The sequence below is a fragment of the Solanum lycopersicum genome, chromosome 6, assembly GCF_036512215.1.
Source record: "Solanum lycopersicum chromosome 6, SLM_r2.1".
NCBI classification, from domain to species: domain Eukaryota; kingdom Viridiplantae; phylum Streptophyta; class Magnoliopsida; order Solanales; family Solanaceae; genus Solanum; species Solanum lycopersicum.
Genome location: NC_090805.1, coordinates 15,970,019 through 15,985,227, shown reverse-complemented (window position 1 = coordinate 15,985,227; position 15,209 = coordinate 15,970,019). Strand labels below are relative to the sequence as shown.

The 15,209-nt window shown below is 39.4% G+C and overlaps 1 protein-coding gene across 1 annotated transcript in view; it reads right to left on the bottom strand.

Annotated features, from left to right (window-relative positions):
• The window catches only part of LOC138349243 (uncharacterized), a 37,977-nt gene extending 34,264 nt beyond the window's left edge, over nucleotides 1-3,713 (bottom strand). Inside the window, exons 1-3 of the mRNA XM_069299559.1 lie at nucleotides 3,599-3,713; nucleotides 3,068-3,277; nucleotides 562-717 (exon numbers count right to left, since the gene is read on the bottom strand). Of these exons, the coding sequence (XP_069155660.1) occupies nucleotides 562-717; nucleotides 3,068-3,277; nucleotides 3,599-3,713 (481 nt within the window). The remainder of the gene's footprint in view (nucleotides 1-561; nucleotides 718-3,067; nucleotides 3,278-3,598) is intronic.
• Nucleotides 3,714-15,209: the final 11,496 nt, after the last annotated feature.

Below are 15,209 nucleotides of genomic sequence, written 5' to 3'. Positions count from 1 at the left end.
ATTTCTAAGTGTTTTGAAATGAGACCCCCTCGATGGTCCGTCGTGCCCATGATGGTCCGTCGTGGGATCCATCGTCTCAGCCAGTTTTCTAGAAATAACATCTGTTGCTCAAAATGACTAAATAGGTTGTTAAAATAGATACCAATTTACCCATCGTTCGACCTCGAACGATCATAAGAAGAAAACAAGGGCGAAAAAAGTACCTGAATCTGTAAATAGGTGTGGGTATCTTTCTTGCATATCAGCCTCTTTCTCCCAAGTGGCTTCTTCAACGGGTCGATTGTTCCATTGAACTTTGATGGATGCAATCTCCCTTGACCTCAACTTGCGAACTTGTCTCTAAAATAGCCACAGGCTCCTCCTCATAAGACAAATTTTCATCAAGCAGCACTGAATCCCAACGAATGATGTAGTTTCCATCTCCATGGTATCTTTTTAACATAGACACATGAAATACCGGATGTACTCCGGACAGCCCTGGGGGCAAGGCTAATTCATAAGCCACCTCCCCTACTCGCTTAAGTACTTCAAATGTTCCAATATACTTTGGGCTTAGCTTACCTCTTTTTCCAAACCGCATCACCCCTTTCATGGGCGAAACCTTCAGCAAGACTTGCTCACCCTCCATGAACTCCAAGTCTCCAACCTTTCGATGTGCATATTCCTTTTGCCTGCTTTGAGCCGCTAAAAGCTTTTCTTGAATGCGTTTCACTTTATCTAATGAATCCCTCAAAAGATCAGTACCTCAAGGTCTAACCTCAAATGCATCAAACCAACCAATGGGAGACCTACATCTCCCCCCATACAATGCTTCGAAAGGAGCCATATCAATACTTGAGTGATAGCTATTATTGTATGAAAACTCCGCTAAGGGTAAGAAGTTATCCCAATGACCCCCAAATTCTATCACACATGGACGAAGCATATCTTCCAACACCTGAATTGTTCGCTCAGACTAACCATCGGTCTGAGGGTGAAATGCAGTACTAAGGTCCAACCTAGTACCTAATTCAGCATGCAATGTTTTCCAAAACTTAGAAGTAAACTGCGTACCTCTATCTGATATGATGGAAAGTGGAACTCCATGCAATCGAACGATTTCTGAGATATAGATTTTGGCTAACTTCTCTGCGTTGTAGGTCACCTTGACTGGAATGAAGTGAGCAGACTTAGTTAACCTATCAACGATTACCCAAATAGAGTCAAACTTCCCCAATGTCTTTGGAAGACCAACCACGAAGTCCATTGCAATTCTCTCCCACTTCCATTCAGGAATGGGCATTCTTTGGAGTGTCCCTCTAGGCCTCTAGCGTTCATACTTTACTTGCTGACAATTTGGACATTTGGCAAAAAATAAACAATGTCGCGCTTCATTCTACTCCACCAAAAGTGTTGCTTTAGGTCACGGTACATCTTGGTTGCACCAGGATGTATAGAATATCCGGAACTATGAGCCTCTGTAAGAATAGTGTGGACCAAATCATCAACACGGGGCACACATACCCTTCCCTTAATTCTCAAAACACCTTCCTCATCCATTATTGCTTCTTTAGCCTCTCCTCGCAACACTTTATCTCGGAACCGGATCAATTTTTCATCATTAAACTGCTTTCCCTTAATCTTGTCAAGAAAAGAAGATCTTGCCTCCACACAAGCCAACAATCCTCCCTTCTTATTTACTTCTAACCTCATAAAGTCGTTAGCCAGAGTCTGGACCTCTCTAGCCAATGGGCGTATAGAAACTTGTATGTGGGCTAAACTACCCATGCTCCCTGCTTTTCTACTTAAGGCGTCTGCCACAACATTAGCCTTTCCTGGGTGATACAAGATGGTAACATCATAATCCTTCAGTAGTTCCATCCATCTCCTCTGTCTCAAGTTCAAATCTTTCTGAGTAAAGACATATTGTAGACTACGATAATCTGTATAGACTTCACACTTGACTCCATATAGATAATGTCTCCATTGCTTTAATGCAAACACTACCCCAGCCAACTCCAAATCATGGGTCGGATAATTACGTTCGTGCACCTTTAATTGCCTCGTAGCATAAGCAATTACGTTCTTCTATTGCATTAGCACTGCACCCAAACCCGAATAGGATGCATCACAATAGACAATGAAATTTTTACCTTCCACTGGCAGGGTAAGGATTGGATCACTAGTCAACAAGGTCTTGAGCTTCTGAAAGCTTTCTTCACATTCATCCGACCATACAAATGGGACATTCTGCTTAGTCAAGTTCGTCAATTGGGAAGCAATGGAAGAGAATCCCTTGAAAAATCGACGGTAATAGCTAGCTAAACCAACAAAGCTCCTTATTTCTGACACATTAGTAGGTCTTACCCAATTCTTCATTGTCTCAATCTTAGAAGGATCCACCATCACTCCATCCTTATAAACTACGTGCCCTAAGAAGGACACTGAATCTAGCCAAAACTCACACTTAGAGAATTTGGCATAAAGTTTTTTCTCCCTCAACATTTCCAATACAATTCTCAAATGCTCCTCATGTTCCTTCTTGCTCTTTGAGTATACCAATATATCATCAATAAATACGATCACAAAGAGATCCAGATATGGCTTTAAAATCCCATTCATCAAGCTCATGAAAGCAACAGGGGCATTCGTAAGCCCAAAAGACATTACTAAGAACTCATAGTGCCCGTACCTGGTCCGAAAAGCAGTCTTAGGCACATCTGTTGCCCGTATTTTCAATTGATGATAACCAGATCTCAAGTCAATTTTTGAGAAAGTACAAGCACCTTGTAAATGATCGAACAAATCATCAATGCGAGGAAGAGGATACTTATTCTTAACCGTTACCTTATTTAGTTGTCTGTAGTCTATGCACATTCGAAAGCTTCCATCCTTCTTCTTTACAAACAAAACAGGAGCACCCCAAGGAGATGACTTGGTCTAATGAAGCCTTTGCTCAACAACTCTTGAAGTTGGGCCTTTAACTCTCTTAACTCAGCGGGAGCCATTCTATAAGGAGGTATAGAAATGGGGCGAGTACCCGGTTCAAGATCAATGCAGAAGTCAATATCCCTATCTGGTGGCATACCAGGAAGATCTGCAGGGAACACATCCAGAAACTCACGGACTACCGAAACCGACTCAATTGAAGGTGCTTGGGTGGTGTAATCCCTGAGGTGTGCCAAGAAAGCTAAACACCCTTTACTATCCATTCTCTTAGCACGAATAATGGAGATGATAGGAACCGGATTGGAAGTGTAGTCACCCTCCCACACTAACGGATCCGTCCCAGGCTTGGCTAACGTCACAGTTTTAGCATTACAATCCAAGATTGCAAAATTTGGGGAAAGCCAAGTCATACCCAGAATTACATCAACGTCAACCATTTCTAAGATAACCAAGTCTACATAAGTATTGCTCTCCATAAAATTCACAGGACAAGACCTATACACCTTCTCAACTATCACAAACTCACCCACCGGAGTAGAAACATGAATAGGCATGTCAAGCAATTCACAATTTAATTTAAGACCAGTAGAAAATGAGGAAGATACATATGAAAATGTGGATCCAGGGTCAAATAACTAAAAATCCATGCAATCACAAACCAAAAGATTACCTGTGATGACAGCATCTGATGTCTCCGCTTCTGACCGCCCAGGGAAAGCGTAACAATGGGCCCTATCTCCTGTCTGCCCGTTTCCTCTACCAGGCTGCGCTGCAGTAGTTCCCATTTTTCCTTCACCCCGACCGTTTTGGTGACCACCATTACCTCGGCCACCACGCCCTCCAGAATGATGGCCTCTTCCATGACCACCTCTACCTCTGACTATTTGAGGTCTGTAACTCTGTTTTGGACAATACCTCTTAATGTGTCCAGTCTCCCCACATCCATAACACTCTATGGATTCAAGCATAGGTCTCTGTGAAAATGACGAAGTCTAGGGATAACCTCCGAACTCAGAGAAGTGTTGACCAGTCTGCGGTGGACCCCCAACTATAGTCTGTAGTGAAGACTGAATTGGTCGAACTTAGTAACCTCCTGAACCCTGTCCTCTAGAGTAAGAACCATTAAACTCACCTCCCTTTCGAAACCTTTTTGATGTCGATGCCATGGTGAAGTCATCTTGATTCACTCCTTCCACCTCTATCACAAAGTCTACCACTTCTTGAAAGGATTTTGCTGTAGCCGCTACCTGTAAGGCCGAAATCCGCAATTCTGACCTCAACCCCTTCACAAAACGGCGAATCCGCTCTTGTGGACTGAAACAAAGTTGGGTGGCATACCTGGAGAGTGCATGAAACTTAGCCTGATAGGCAGAAATTGACATCCTGCCTTGCTCTAGGCTCAAAAACTCATCTCTTTTCCTATCTCTCAAAGTCCGGGGGATATACTTCTCCATAAACAAGCTAGAGAATGATGCCCAAGTCATAGGTGGTGCCTCTGTTGGTTGACACTCAACATGTGATCGCCACCACATTTTGGCGTTCCCTTGAAACTAATAAGTCACAAACTCAACACCAAACCATTCTACTATACCCATCTTGTGTAGTAGCTCATGACAGTCAACAAGAAAATCATAGGCATCCTCAGATTCAACACCCTTGAAGACTGGAGGTTTCAATTTCAAGAACGTACTGAAAAGCTCATGTTGATCATTTGTCATTATAGGCCCTGTAGTCAGATGAGGAAACGCGCCTATTTCTAATGGAACATCCATGCAGGGAGCCGGAGCAGCTGCCTGTTGTACTTCCGGACCCTGAGGTGCTGGTGTAGAAAACACTGGAGGTGTTTGACCTTGATCAGATAACCCATTAAGATAAGCAAGAACCTGATTTATCATCTCTGGGGTAGGTTGGGGTGGTAGTTCCTCATTCTGCACTTGCTCAGTTTTCCCTTCCTCACCCTCTCTTACTACTTCTTCAGTCAGTGGAGGAGTCACCGCCCTAGTATCAGAGGGGCTAGGTGCTCGTCCTCTTCCTCTAGAGGACGTCCTCCCACGACCTATACCACGTCGTCTTGCCGCTACTCTTCCTCGAGCTACAGCTCCAGTGGCTGGCTCAGACGCTTCTTGTCTTGCCGATGTTGGTGTTGGCGCAGTCGTTGCTCTAGTTCTAACCATCTGTGAAATAGAGTGAAGATGGTCAGATACCAATTTGTATCACCTAGATACCAATTGGATCCAAGTAATAGCACGAAAGAAAGAAAGAATAGAATTTTCCTAAAGTCTTATAGTCTCTCAAAGAAAAGTAAAGGCGTCCCCTTACCGTTCCTTAAGACTCTACTAGACTCGTTCTTGTGTGATGAGACCAACGAACCTAATGCTCTGATACCAGGTTTGTCACGACCCAAATCGGGCCGCGACTGGCACCCACACTTATCCTACTATGTGAGCGAACCAACCAATCTAACCCCAATCGTGTACCAATAATAACAGAAAATAATGCGGAAGACTTAAACTCATTAATGAAAATCCATTAAATAACTTCTAAAAACCCAACAACATTTATTATCCCCAAAATCTGGAAGTCATCATCACAAGAACATCTATCCTCAAATTACTAATCTAAGAGTATCTAAGAAGCTAAAATAAGTAAAAAGCTAGTCCATGCCGGAAGTTCAAGGCATCAAGACATGAAGACGAAGATCCAGTCCAAGCTAGAAGCATTAGATCACCCTGAAATCCGGTGTAATGAAGACTGGCTAGAGTTGCGGTTGAGTTGAAGACGACGGCACGTTTGCTGCACTTCACAAATAATCAAAAAGAAAACATACAAGTATGGGTCAGTACAAAACACAGGTACTGAGTAGATATCATCGGCCAACTCAAAATAGAAAATAGTATATATCAGATAATATCATAAAATCAACTACAATACTCAACATGCGGCATTTACAATTACCATAACCCTTGGTCGCAACACCAAGCTCAGCAATGAGGACTCACGCCTCCCCATCATACTCATTTGGGAATTAGGTTCATTAAATTGAGTATATTAACATATTTAAAGATTCATTCTCTTTACTAATCCTGGTGTCGGAACGTGACACCCAATCCATATATACTATCCTAGTACCGGAATGTGGCAACTGATCCATATTCTATCCTGGTGTCGGAACGTGACACTCCGATCCTCATATACTATCCTGGTACTGGAACGTGGCACCCGATCCATATTCTATCCTGGTGTTGGAACGTGACACTCCGATCCTCATATACTATCCTTGTACTGGAACGTGGCACCCGATCCCCTAATCTCACTACTTTCGTTCATCAAGCCTTCTTGTATACTAAGGCATCATCATTAACAAAGTAGATTAGGGTTTCTTTTTCAAGATTTAGAATTCAATAGCTTCATCATGCTTATTTATCAAAATTATATAATCTGCAAACACATAATTAAGCATATAGAAGGGTTTAAAACACTACCCAATACATATCATTCGCTATTAAGAGTTTACTACGAATAGTATAAAAACCATAACCTACCTCCACCGAAGATTAGTGATCAAGCAAGCAAATTTCCCAAAGCTTTGTGTTTTCCTCTTCTCGTTCGATCCTCTCTCTCTCTTTGTTCTTTCTATTTTCTTCATTCAAACCCTCTTTATTTTACCCTAATTAGCATATAATTAAGAATAAAATATGGAAATAATAACCCACTAATTTACTCAAGGTTACCTCTTTTAACCCCCAAGTAATTAGACTTTTTAACATTAACCCACTAACTTTATAATTAAAGCAGGAATAGTAAAAAACGTCCCTTAAAACATTAAAGAAATACGACTCATCCTGGGATTACGTAGCCTGTGACGGCCCGTCGTTCCTGCGACGGTCCGTCCTGCTGCTCCGTCACAGAGTTCAGAGACTCAATTCCCTTTAAGAGTCTGTGACGGTTCGTCACGCCTGTGACGGCCTGTCCTGCCATTCCGTTACAAAGTTTAGAGAGTTTATTTCAGTACCCATTTTTCAGAATTTCTAAGTGTTTTGAAACGAGACCCCCTCGACGGTCCGTCGTGCCCATGACGGTCCATCTGGGATCCGTCGTCTCCGCCAGTTTTCCAGAAATAACATTTGTTGCTCAAAATGACTAAACAGGTCGTTACACAAATGAGGAAGATACATATGAAAATGTGGATCCAGGATCATATAATACAGAAGCCATGCAATCACAGACCAAAAGATTACCTGTGATAACAGCATCAGATGTCTCTGCTTTAGACCTCCCGGGGAAAGCATAACAATGGGCCCTATCACTTGTCTGCCCATTGCCCCTACCATGTTGCGCTGCAGAAGTTCCAGCTTGCCCGCCACCCCGGCTGATTTGGTGACCACCATTACCTTGGCCACCACGTCCTCCAAAATGGAGGCCTCTCCCATGACCACCTCTACCTCTAACCATTGGGGGTCTGTAACTCTGTTTTGGACAATACCTCCTAATATGTCCAGTCTCTCCACATCCATAGCAATTTCTGGAGTCAAGCATAGGTCTCTGCGAGAATGATGAAGTCTGGGGATAACCTCCAAACTCAGAGAAATGCTGACTGGTCTGGATGGACCCCCAGCTACAGCCTGCAGTGAAGACTGAATGGGTCGGGCTGGGTTACCTCCTGAACTCTGCCCTCTGGAGTAAGAACCACTAAACTTACCTCCTTTACGGAACTTCTTAGATGTCGATGCCATGGTGAAGTCGTCTGGCTTCACCCCCTCTACCTCTATCACAAAATCAACCACTTCCTGAAAGGATTTTGCTGCAGCAGCTACCTGTAAGGCTAGGATCTACAAATCTGACCTCAATCCTTTCACAAAACGGCGAATCCGCTCTTGTGGATTGAAGCAAAGCTGGGTGGCATACCTGGATAGTGCATGAAATTTAGCCTCATAAGCAGTAACAGACATCCTGCCTTGCTCTAGGCTCATGAACTCATCTCTCCTCTTGTCCCTCAAAGTCCGGGGTATATACTTCTCCATAAATAAGCTAGAGAATGATGCCCAAGTCATAGGTGGTTCCTGTGTTGGTTGACACTCAACATACGACCGCCACCACATTTTGGCATTCCCCTGAAACTTGTAGGTCACAAACTCAACACTGAATCGTTCTACTATGTCCATCTTATGTAGCAGCTGATGACAATCAACCAAAAATCATAGGCATCCTCGGATTCAGCACCCTTGAAGACTGGAGGTTTCAACTTTAAGAATTTAGTGAAAAGTTCATATTGATCACTCGTCATTATATACCCTGTAGTCAATCGAGGAAACGTGCGGGGAGCCACAACAGCTGCATGTTGTACTCCCGGATCCTGAGGTGCTGGTGCAGAAAACACTGGAGGTGTCTGACCCTGATCAGATAACCCGCTAAGATAAGTAAAAACCTGGTTAATCATCTCTGGGGTAGGCTGGGGTGGTAATTCCTCATCTTAAACCTGCTCGTTTTCCCCTTCTTCACCCTCTGTCACTACCTCATCACTCGGTGGGGGAGTCACCGCCCTATTACTAGCTGGACCAGGTGTTTGTCCTCTACCCCTAGAGGGCGTTCTCCTGCGACCTCTACCACGACCTCTAGGAACTGCTCCTCCTCGAGCTACAGCCCCAATGTTTGGCTCAAACGCACCCTATCTTGCCGGTGTTGGTGTTGGCACAATTGTTGCTCTAGTTCTAACCATCTGCAAAATAGAGTGAGGATGTCAGATACCAATTTGTATCACCTAGATACCAATTGGATCCAAGTAATAGCACGAAAGAAAGAAAGAATGGAGTTTTCCTAAAGTCCTATAGCCTCTCAAAGAAAAGTAAGGGCGTCCCCCTACCGTTCCTCAAGACTCTACTAGACTCGTTCTTGAGTGATGAGACCAATGAACCTAACGCTCTGATACCAAGTTTTTCATGACCCAAAACGAGCCGCGAGTGGCACCCACGCTTATCCTCCTAGGTGAGCGAACCAACAAATCTAAACCCCAACATTTACCAATATTTCAACCATAATGAACAAAATGTAATGCGAAAGACCCAAAACTTATTAATATAACCAAATAAATAAGCTTCTAAAGTTTATCAATTATTATCCCCAAAATATGGAACTCATCATATCAAGAACGTCTATTCTCAAATTTCTAAATCTAAGAGTATTTAAGAAGCTAAAATAAGTAAAAAGATGGTCCATGTCCGAACTTCAAGACATCAAGACGTGGAGGAGAGAATCCAGCAGAATAATAGCTCACCCTGAACTCTGATGTACTGAAGACTGGCTAGAGTGCAGGACAAGTCGAAGTCGATGGCATGCTTGCTACACTCCACAAGTAACAAAGAAGAAAATTACAAGTAGGGGCTAGTACAAGGAACACGTATTGAGTAGGTATCATCGGCCAACTCAAAATAGAAAGCAATATATACTGAATAATAATATAAAATCAACCATAATACTTAACAGGTGACAAGCAACACGTACAAGACCATTGGAAACAACACCAAGCACACCTATGAGGACTCAAGCCTCCACACATACTCATTTGCGAAATAAATTCTTCAAATTTGAGTATATTAACATAATTCAAGATTCATTCCTTTTATTACTATCGTGTCGGAACGTGACACTCCGATCCCATATACTACCGTGTCAGAACGTGATACTCCGATCCAATATTACCGTGTCGGAACATGACACTTTGATCCAATATTACCGTGTCATAACGTGACACTCCGATCCCAATATTCCCGTGTCGGAACGTGACACTCCGATCCAATATTACCATGTCGGAACGTGACACTCCAATCCATTTATCTCATTATTTTATTTTCATCGAGTCTTCTTTATGTCAAGGCGTCATCTTAATAGAGAGGACTTAAGATTGAAGATTCAACAGTCTCATCATTCTAATCCACCACAATCACAACATACAAACACACAATCAAGCATATAGAAGACTTTACAATACCACCCAATACATATCAATCGCTATTTAGACTTTACCTATCACATAGAAATAAACCATAACCTACCTCCACCGAAGAATCGTGATCAAGCAAGCTACTTCCCAAATGCCTTTGCTGTCCTCTTCATTCTCTCTCTTTCTCGCTCGTTCTCCCTCTCTGTTCTTTTTATTTTTCTTCTCTAGTTTCTTTTTCTTTTACCCTAATTATCATATAATCTATTATGATAAAAATAACCCACTATTTATTTCCTTATTATCTTCTTTAACCCCCAAGTAAATAAATTATTAAACTTACCCCACTAATTTTATAATTATAATCATGAATAGTCCAAAATACCCCATTTAAACTTTTAGCGGAAGTCTGACCAAGTCGGGGTTACGCAGCTTGTGACGTTCCGTCGTATCTATGACGGTCCGTCCTGCAGGTCCGTCACAACGTTCCGAGAGTTAATTTTGATAGTGAGGTTACGCAACTTGTGACGGTCCGTCGTATCTATGACGGTCCGTCCTGCAGTTCTGTCGTGAAGTTCAGAGAGTCGATCCCAGTACCTAGATTTCAGAGTTGAAGTGTTTTGGAACGAAGACACTCGACGGACCGTCGTGCCTATGACGTTTCGTCCTACCTGTTGCCGAGGGTAATGAGGAGAGCAACAGAAGAAATTAAACAAGTGTGGGACGACGGAGTCTATCACGGTCCTTCGTGTCCATGACGGTCCGTCACGTGATCCGTCGACCCAGTCAGTTTTTATCAAAAATGATTTTACTGCTCGAACCGACTAAATAGGTTGTTACACATCCCCAACATAAAACACAATATATTCCATATTTCATATTATATTATGTTTGTTTATTTATTTATTTGTTCTATATTATATTAAAATCTGCCACTTTTTCGCGTTGACTCGTAGTGACTTTTCCAAAGGATTGTAACTTTTTCTATGAGTTATTGATATTTTTAAATGATTGTAATTTTTACGATGGATTGTGACTTATTTGATAAGGCACGGTAAGCACATTTTCATACTAACATTTGTTGTCTATACATAAGGGTTTTCTTACATTTTTAATCTGCGGATTTTGTAAGTTTTCTGTTCTTCTTCTTCTTAAAAGAAGGAAGCTTGTGAAAAAAATTTCAATTATGCTTTTACAATATTTTGTGTGGGTAAATCATACAGATCAACAAAAATCTATACAACAAGTAGAATGGAATAACTCGATTTTAAACGAGAAGACTATATATATATAATTAATATGTACTCACTTTCATTATCATAAATATACTTTTACAACACTTCTATTTGAGAAGAATTTCAATGGTTGTATGTTTCACAAAGTACAACTAGGTGTTCAAGCTGTGAAAAATCTCAAACTATTGAAGAAAGGATTTGATCAAAAACTCGCTTGACGAGCCCAAACTAGATTGAATAAATATTCATCATTTACTAATTTATTTGTTATACTTTTATTTTTATTCAGTTTAATGCAGAATATTCTTTTTTTTTGTGAGGGACATATTTAAGACTACACAGATAAATGACATTTGTATACATTTTACAAATCTTTAATTGTTGTAATTGGATGACCACACTAATATATTTAGTGGTGTAAGATTAACACACACACAAAATGTTGTGTGATGTATACTTATTAGCAATTTGATATACTTGGTTCCCAAAGTGTATACATGGCAAGATCATATCTATGTATTACACTTTGGGCACAAGTGTATGCAACTATATATATCCCTATTCTAGTAACAAAGAAAGAGACAAGAGCAAGCAATAAAAGGCTACACATATTATTTCTCATCGTTTTTATTATCCTAGTTTTTATCTTTAGTCCATACCACGTTATCAGTAAAAGTCTCTTCGCCTACGACCATCTCCGTTGGTGTATTAACCCAAAATAGTATAAAGTATATTATATTTTGTATATAGGTCTTCTTATACTTTATAGTCTAAATTTGATAATTATCTTTGATATTATCATGTATTTTGAGCCAAATAATGAAATTATAACTAGTACATACTTAATTGATAACTTTGATGGAAGAATTGGACTCATTTAAATCGTTAAAAGACTAAAAGTGTGCACAACATGAATTTTTAATTTAGTTGATACTTCGTTGTGGTTGTCACCTAGATAGTAATGCATTATTGTTTCCAAAAGAGATATAGTTTATTTAAGGAATGCATATCAAAATAAAAGGGAAAAGGTATAAAATTTATTATGTTGACCTACATTAACTTTGATCAACATCATTGATTATTTTACACTTGTTTATCTTTAACTATATAATCATTTACTTCTTGAATCATTATAATATGTTATATGTGCTAACATAACTTGTTTTGTAGTTGCTTTAAAATGGCAAGCGAGATAATATTTTGTTATGAAACTATATAAATTTAGAAAAAGAATAAAGTAGGGAGAATAGAAAAGACTTGTTATTCATCTTGAAGTATATTCAGGATTCATGTATCTTTTTACAATGAAGAAAAACTCCTTTATTTATAAGGGAAACCTAACTTGGTCCCCAAGTAGGAATCCAAACCATATCCTAAAAGGACTCCACAAAATTATACATTCACTATAATATAAATATGTTTATAGTATTTTCCCTTGAATGTTGGTAGATTATGTGTGTCGCTAAACCTTACTACATAAAACCCAGTGGGAAAAATCTAGTGAATGTAAAAGAGTACACATATCTAATAATATGCATTATGGATGTCTCATTTAAAACCTTATAAAGAAAACCCAAAGGCACAAAAGCTTTTGAGGAAAAAAGAGTACATCGCGTATTAACTCCCCTAATGACAACATCAATTCAGAGACTAGAATCTTCGTTTTCTAAACTTGTGCACCATCTTTTTTAAAGTTGTAGTTGGTATGGACATGGTGAATAAATTAACATGTTGATGTCACAATTCTCGGGAGCTCATAATTGTATGAAAACCTTGACGAAATATGTTTTATTCTATCTGCTTTTATGAATCTCCACTTCAAGATAAAAGATTTCTGCAAATTTCTTACTTCAACTTCTTTAAGCAAATAATCTAGTGCATTTTCAAAACTCTTCAAGATTTTCACTTTTGGTCATCAACTTGCATAATAATATTTGGATATGTTCTATGCATTTTGAATCTATTTAATTCTTATGAGGATGATAAAAAAATTTCCATGAATTTGTATATGCTTTAGATTTTGAACCCACTGGATATTTTCATATCAATTTTGTCAAGTGAGTACAACATTCCATATTAGATGTATGATATCTTCTAGTGCCTAGATTGTAACTCTCCGGAAAGTCAAGACCTAATATAGAGCCTAACACAAGTTTCTAGGCGTTAAGATACTATTCTAAGACCTAAAATAATGTTTATAAGTCATCCGAGAAGTTTTATAGATAACACGTAAAGGAACGTCCATGACGTCCGGAAAGTAGCTTAAATTGAAGTAGTTGACGTCGCTACATTTGGTGAAGGTTTTGGAAGGTCAAATGAAGTCTAAAACTTGTAAAAACACAATTTATATATAGAGTGTAGTATAGAGGGTCTAAATGTCAAATAATGACGCCCCAAGGACCACCCGAAGGGTCCCTGAGGAGGACCACAATATGGGTGGGCAAGCTGCCAAAGCAGCTTGCATGAGTTGAATCAGTAGGCTCTTGTACGGCGCACAGACAACACGGACCCTACTGTCTGAATTCAGTGTTAAAAAATAAAAATGCGTGTTGTCCTCACGATGCGGAACTACTTCCTATATTCGGTAAAATCGTATTTTTGACACTACTACTTCACAAAATACCAAATTAAGTGAGGAGTGTTTTGGGTAAATTAAGGGATGATTATATATATACTTAAGGTCATTTTAAAGTAATTATTCCTCATCTAAAAACAATTCCAAAAACAAAACCCAAAAGCTCTCATCTCTATCTACCTTCTCTCTCCCAAAATTCCTCCATTGAAGAAGGAAGAAAGCTTGAGGAAAAAGGTCAATTTCTCTTGGATTTCAATTAAATTTCGTGTATTAATCTTTATTAAGGTATGAGTTCTTCATTCTTGGGTTTCCTTTCCCCAATAGGTCCTTTCAAAGTTGATTTCTAAATTACTCAATTCCATGGGGTTTCCCAATTCTAATGGGTTTTCTTCAAAACTTCAAATTGATGATAAATGGTGATTTCCTATGATTAATGCAATTTCATGATGATCATGTTTCCTACCCCAAATTCCCTAAATATTGAATCTTGGTCATCAATAGATAGGAATTGAATAATGATTGGATTATTAGACTTGTTTTATAAATTCTAATTCATGTATGCATTAACTAGGGTTAGGTATTGTTGGGATTGGATCAAATTATTGATGAATTCATGATTAACACTATTCTCTTAGCCCTGGGTTATGAATAATTTTTAATTGGATAGTGATGATGAAATTGATCTAGTTCTCGTGTTAATTACTATTGATTGATGTTACTACACCTATTGTTGGATGTAATTGGTGGTTGATGGTAAGACCATGATGACGACTATTGAAGTAGATTGATTAAGTAATTTATGATCCTAACCTTTAATTCAATTATGATGGCTTGTGATTGATGATGTAGTTCAATTAAAGAATGACTTGTGATTAGCCTAAGTAGGTGTTGGTATGATGTTGAATTGAAATGTCTTGACTATGTCATTGTGACATTATGTTCAAGATGAAATGATATAAGGATGGTTATGAAGTACCTATGTGACTTATTAATACATGATGATGATGTTATGCTAATCTCACATATGAGAGATTCCATGAAATAATATTTTCATGCAATTCCTAATGAGCTAATGACAATGACTATACAAGGGATTGACCCTATGACCTAAACTAGGCTTATGATTAATAAAAAAGACTTTTCAAAAGGGACTCTATCTTAGCACCGAGTGAACTTGTAGATGAGGGGTGACATATTCCCAAGGAGGGAAGGTAAGGTTCACCATAATCCTCACGCGGTGGATAACCTCATAGTCCAAAAAGGGCTAAGAGGGATGTTTCCATGACATCCCCCAAGCTCGATAAACTATGTTTCCACCATAGGAATACTAGCTAGTGGATCCACCTAGATGTTATTTTCATGTTTGGTACTACTTGACGGTAGACCACCTTTTGTCGGTGTAATTTTTTATAACACCGGATTCCACACTTAGCTCTTTTGGTCTATGTCAGTTAAGGCAAGTGTTCCCGAAATTAAAATGAAGTAATGGATACACTTACTAGGGTGACTTGAGAGGTTTGACTTAGCCTAGGTAGAG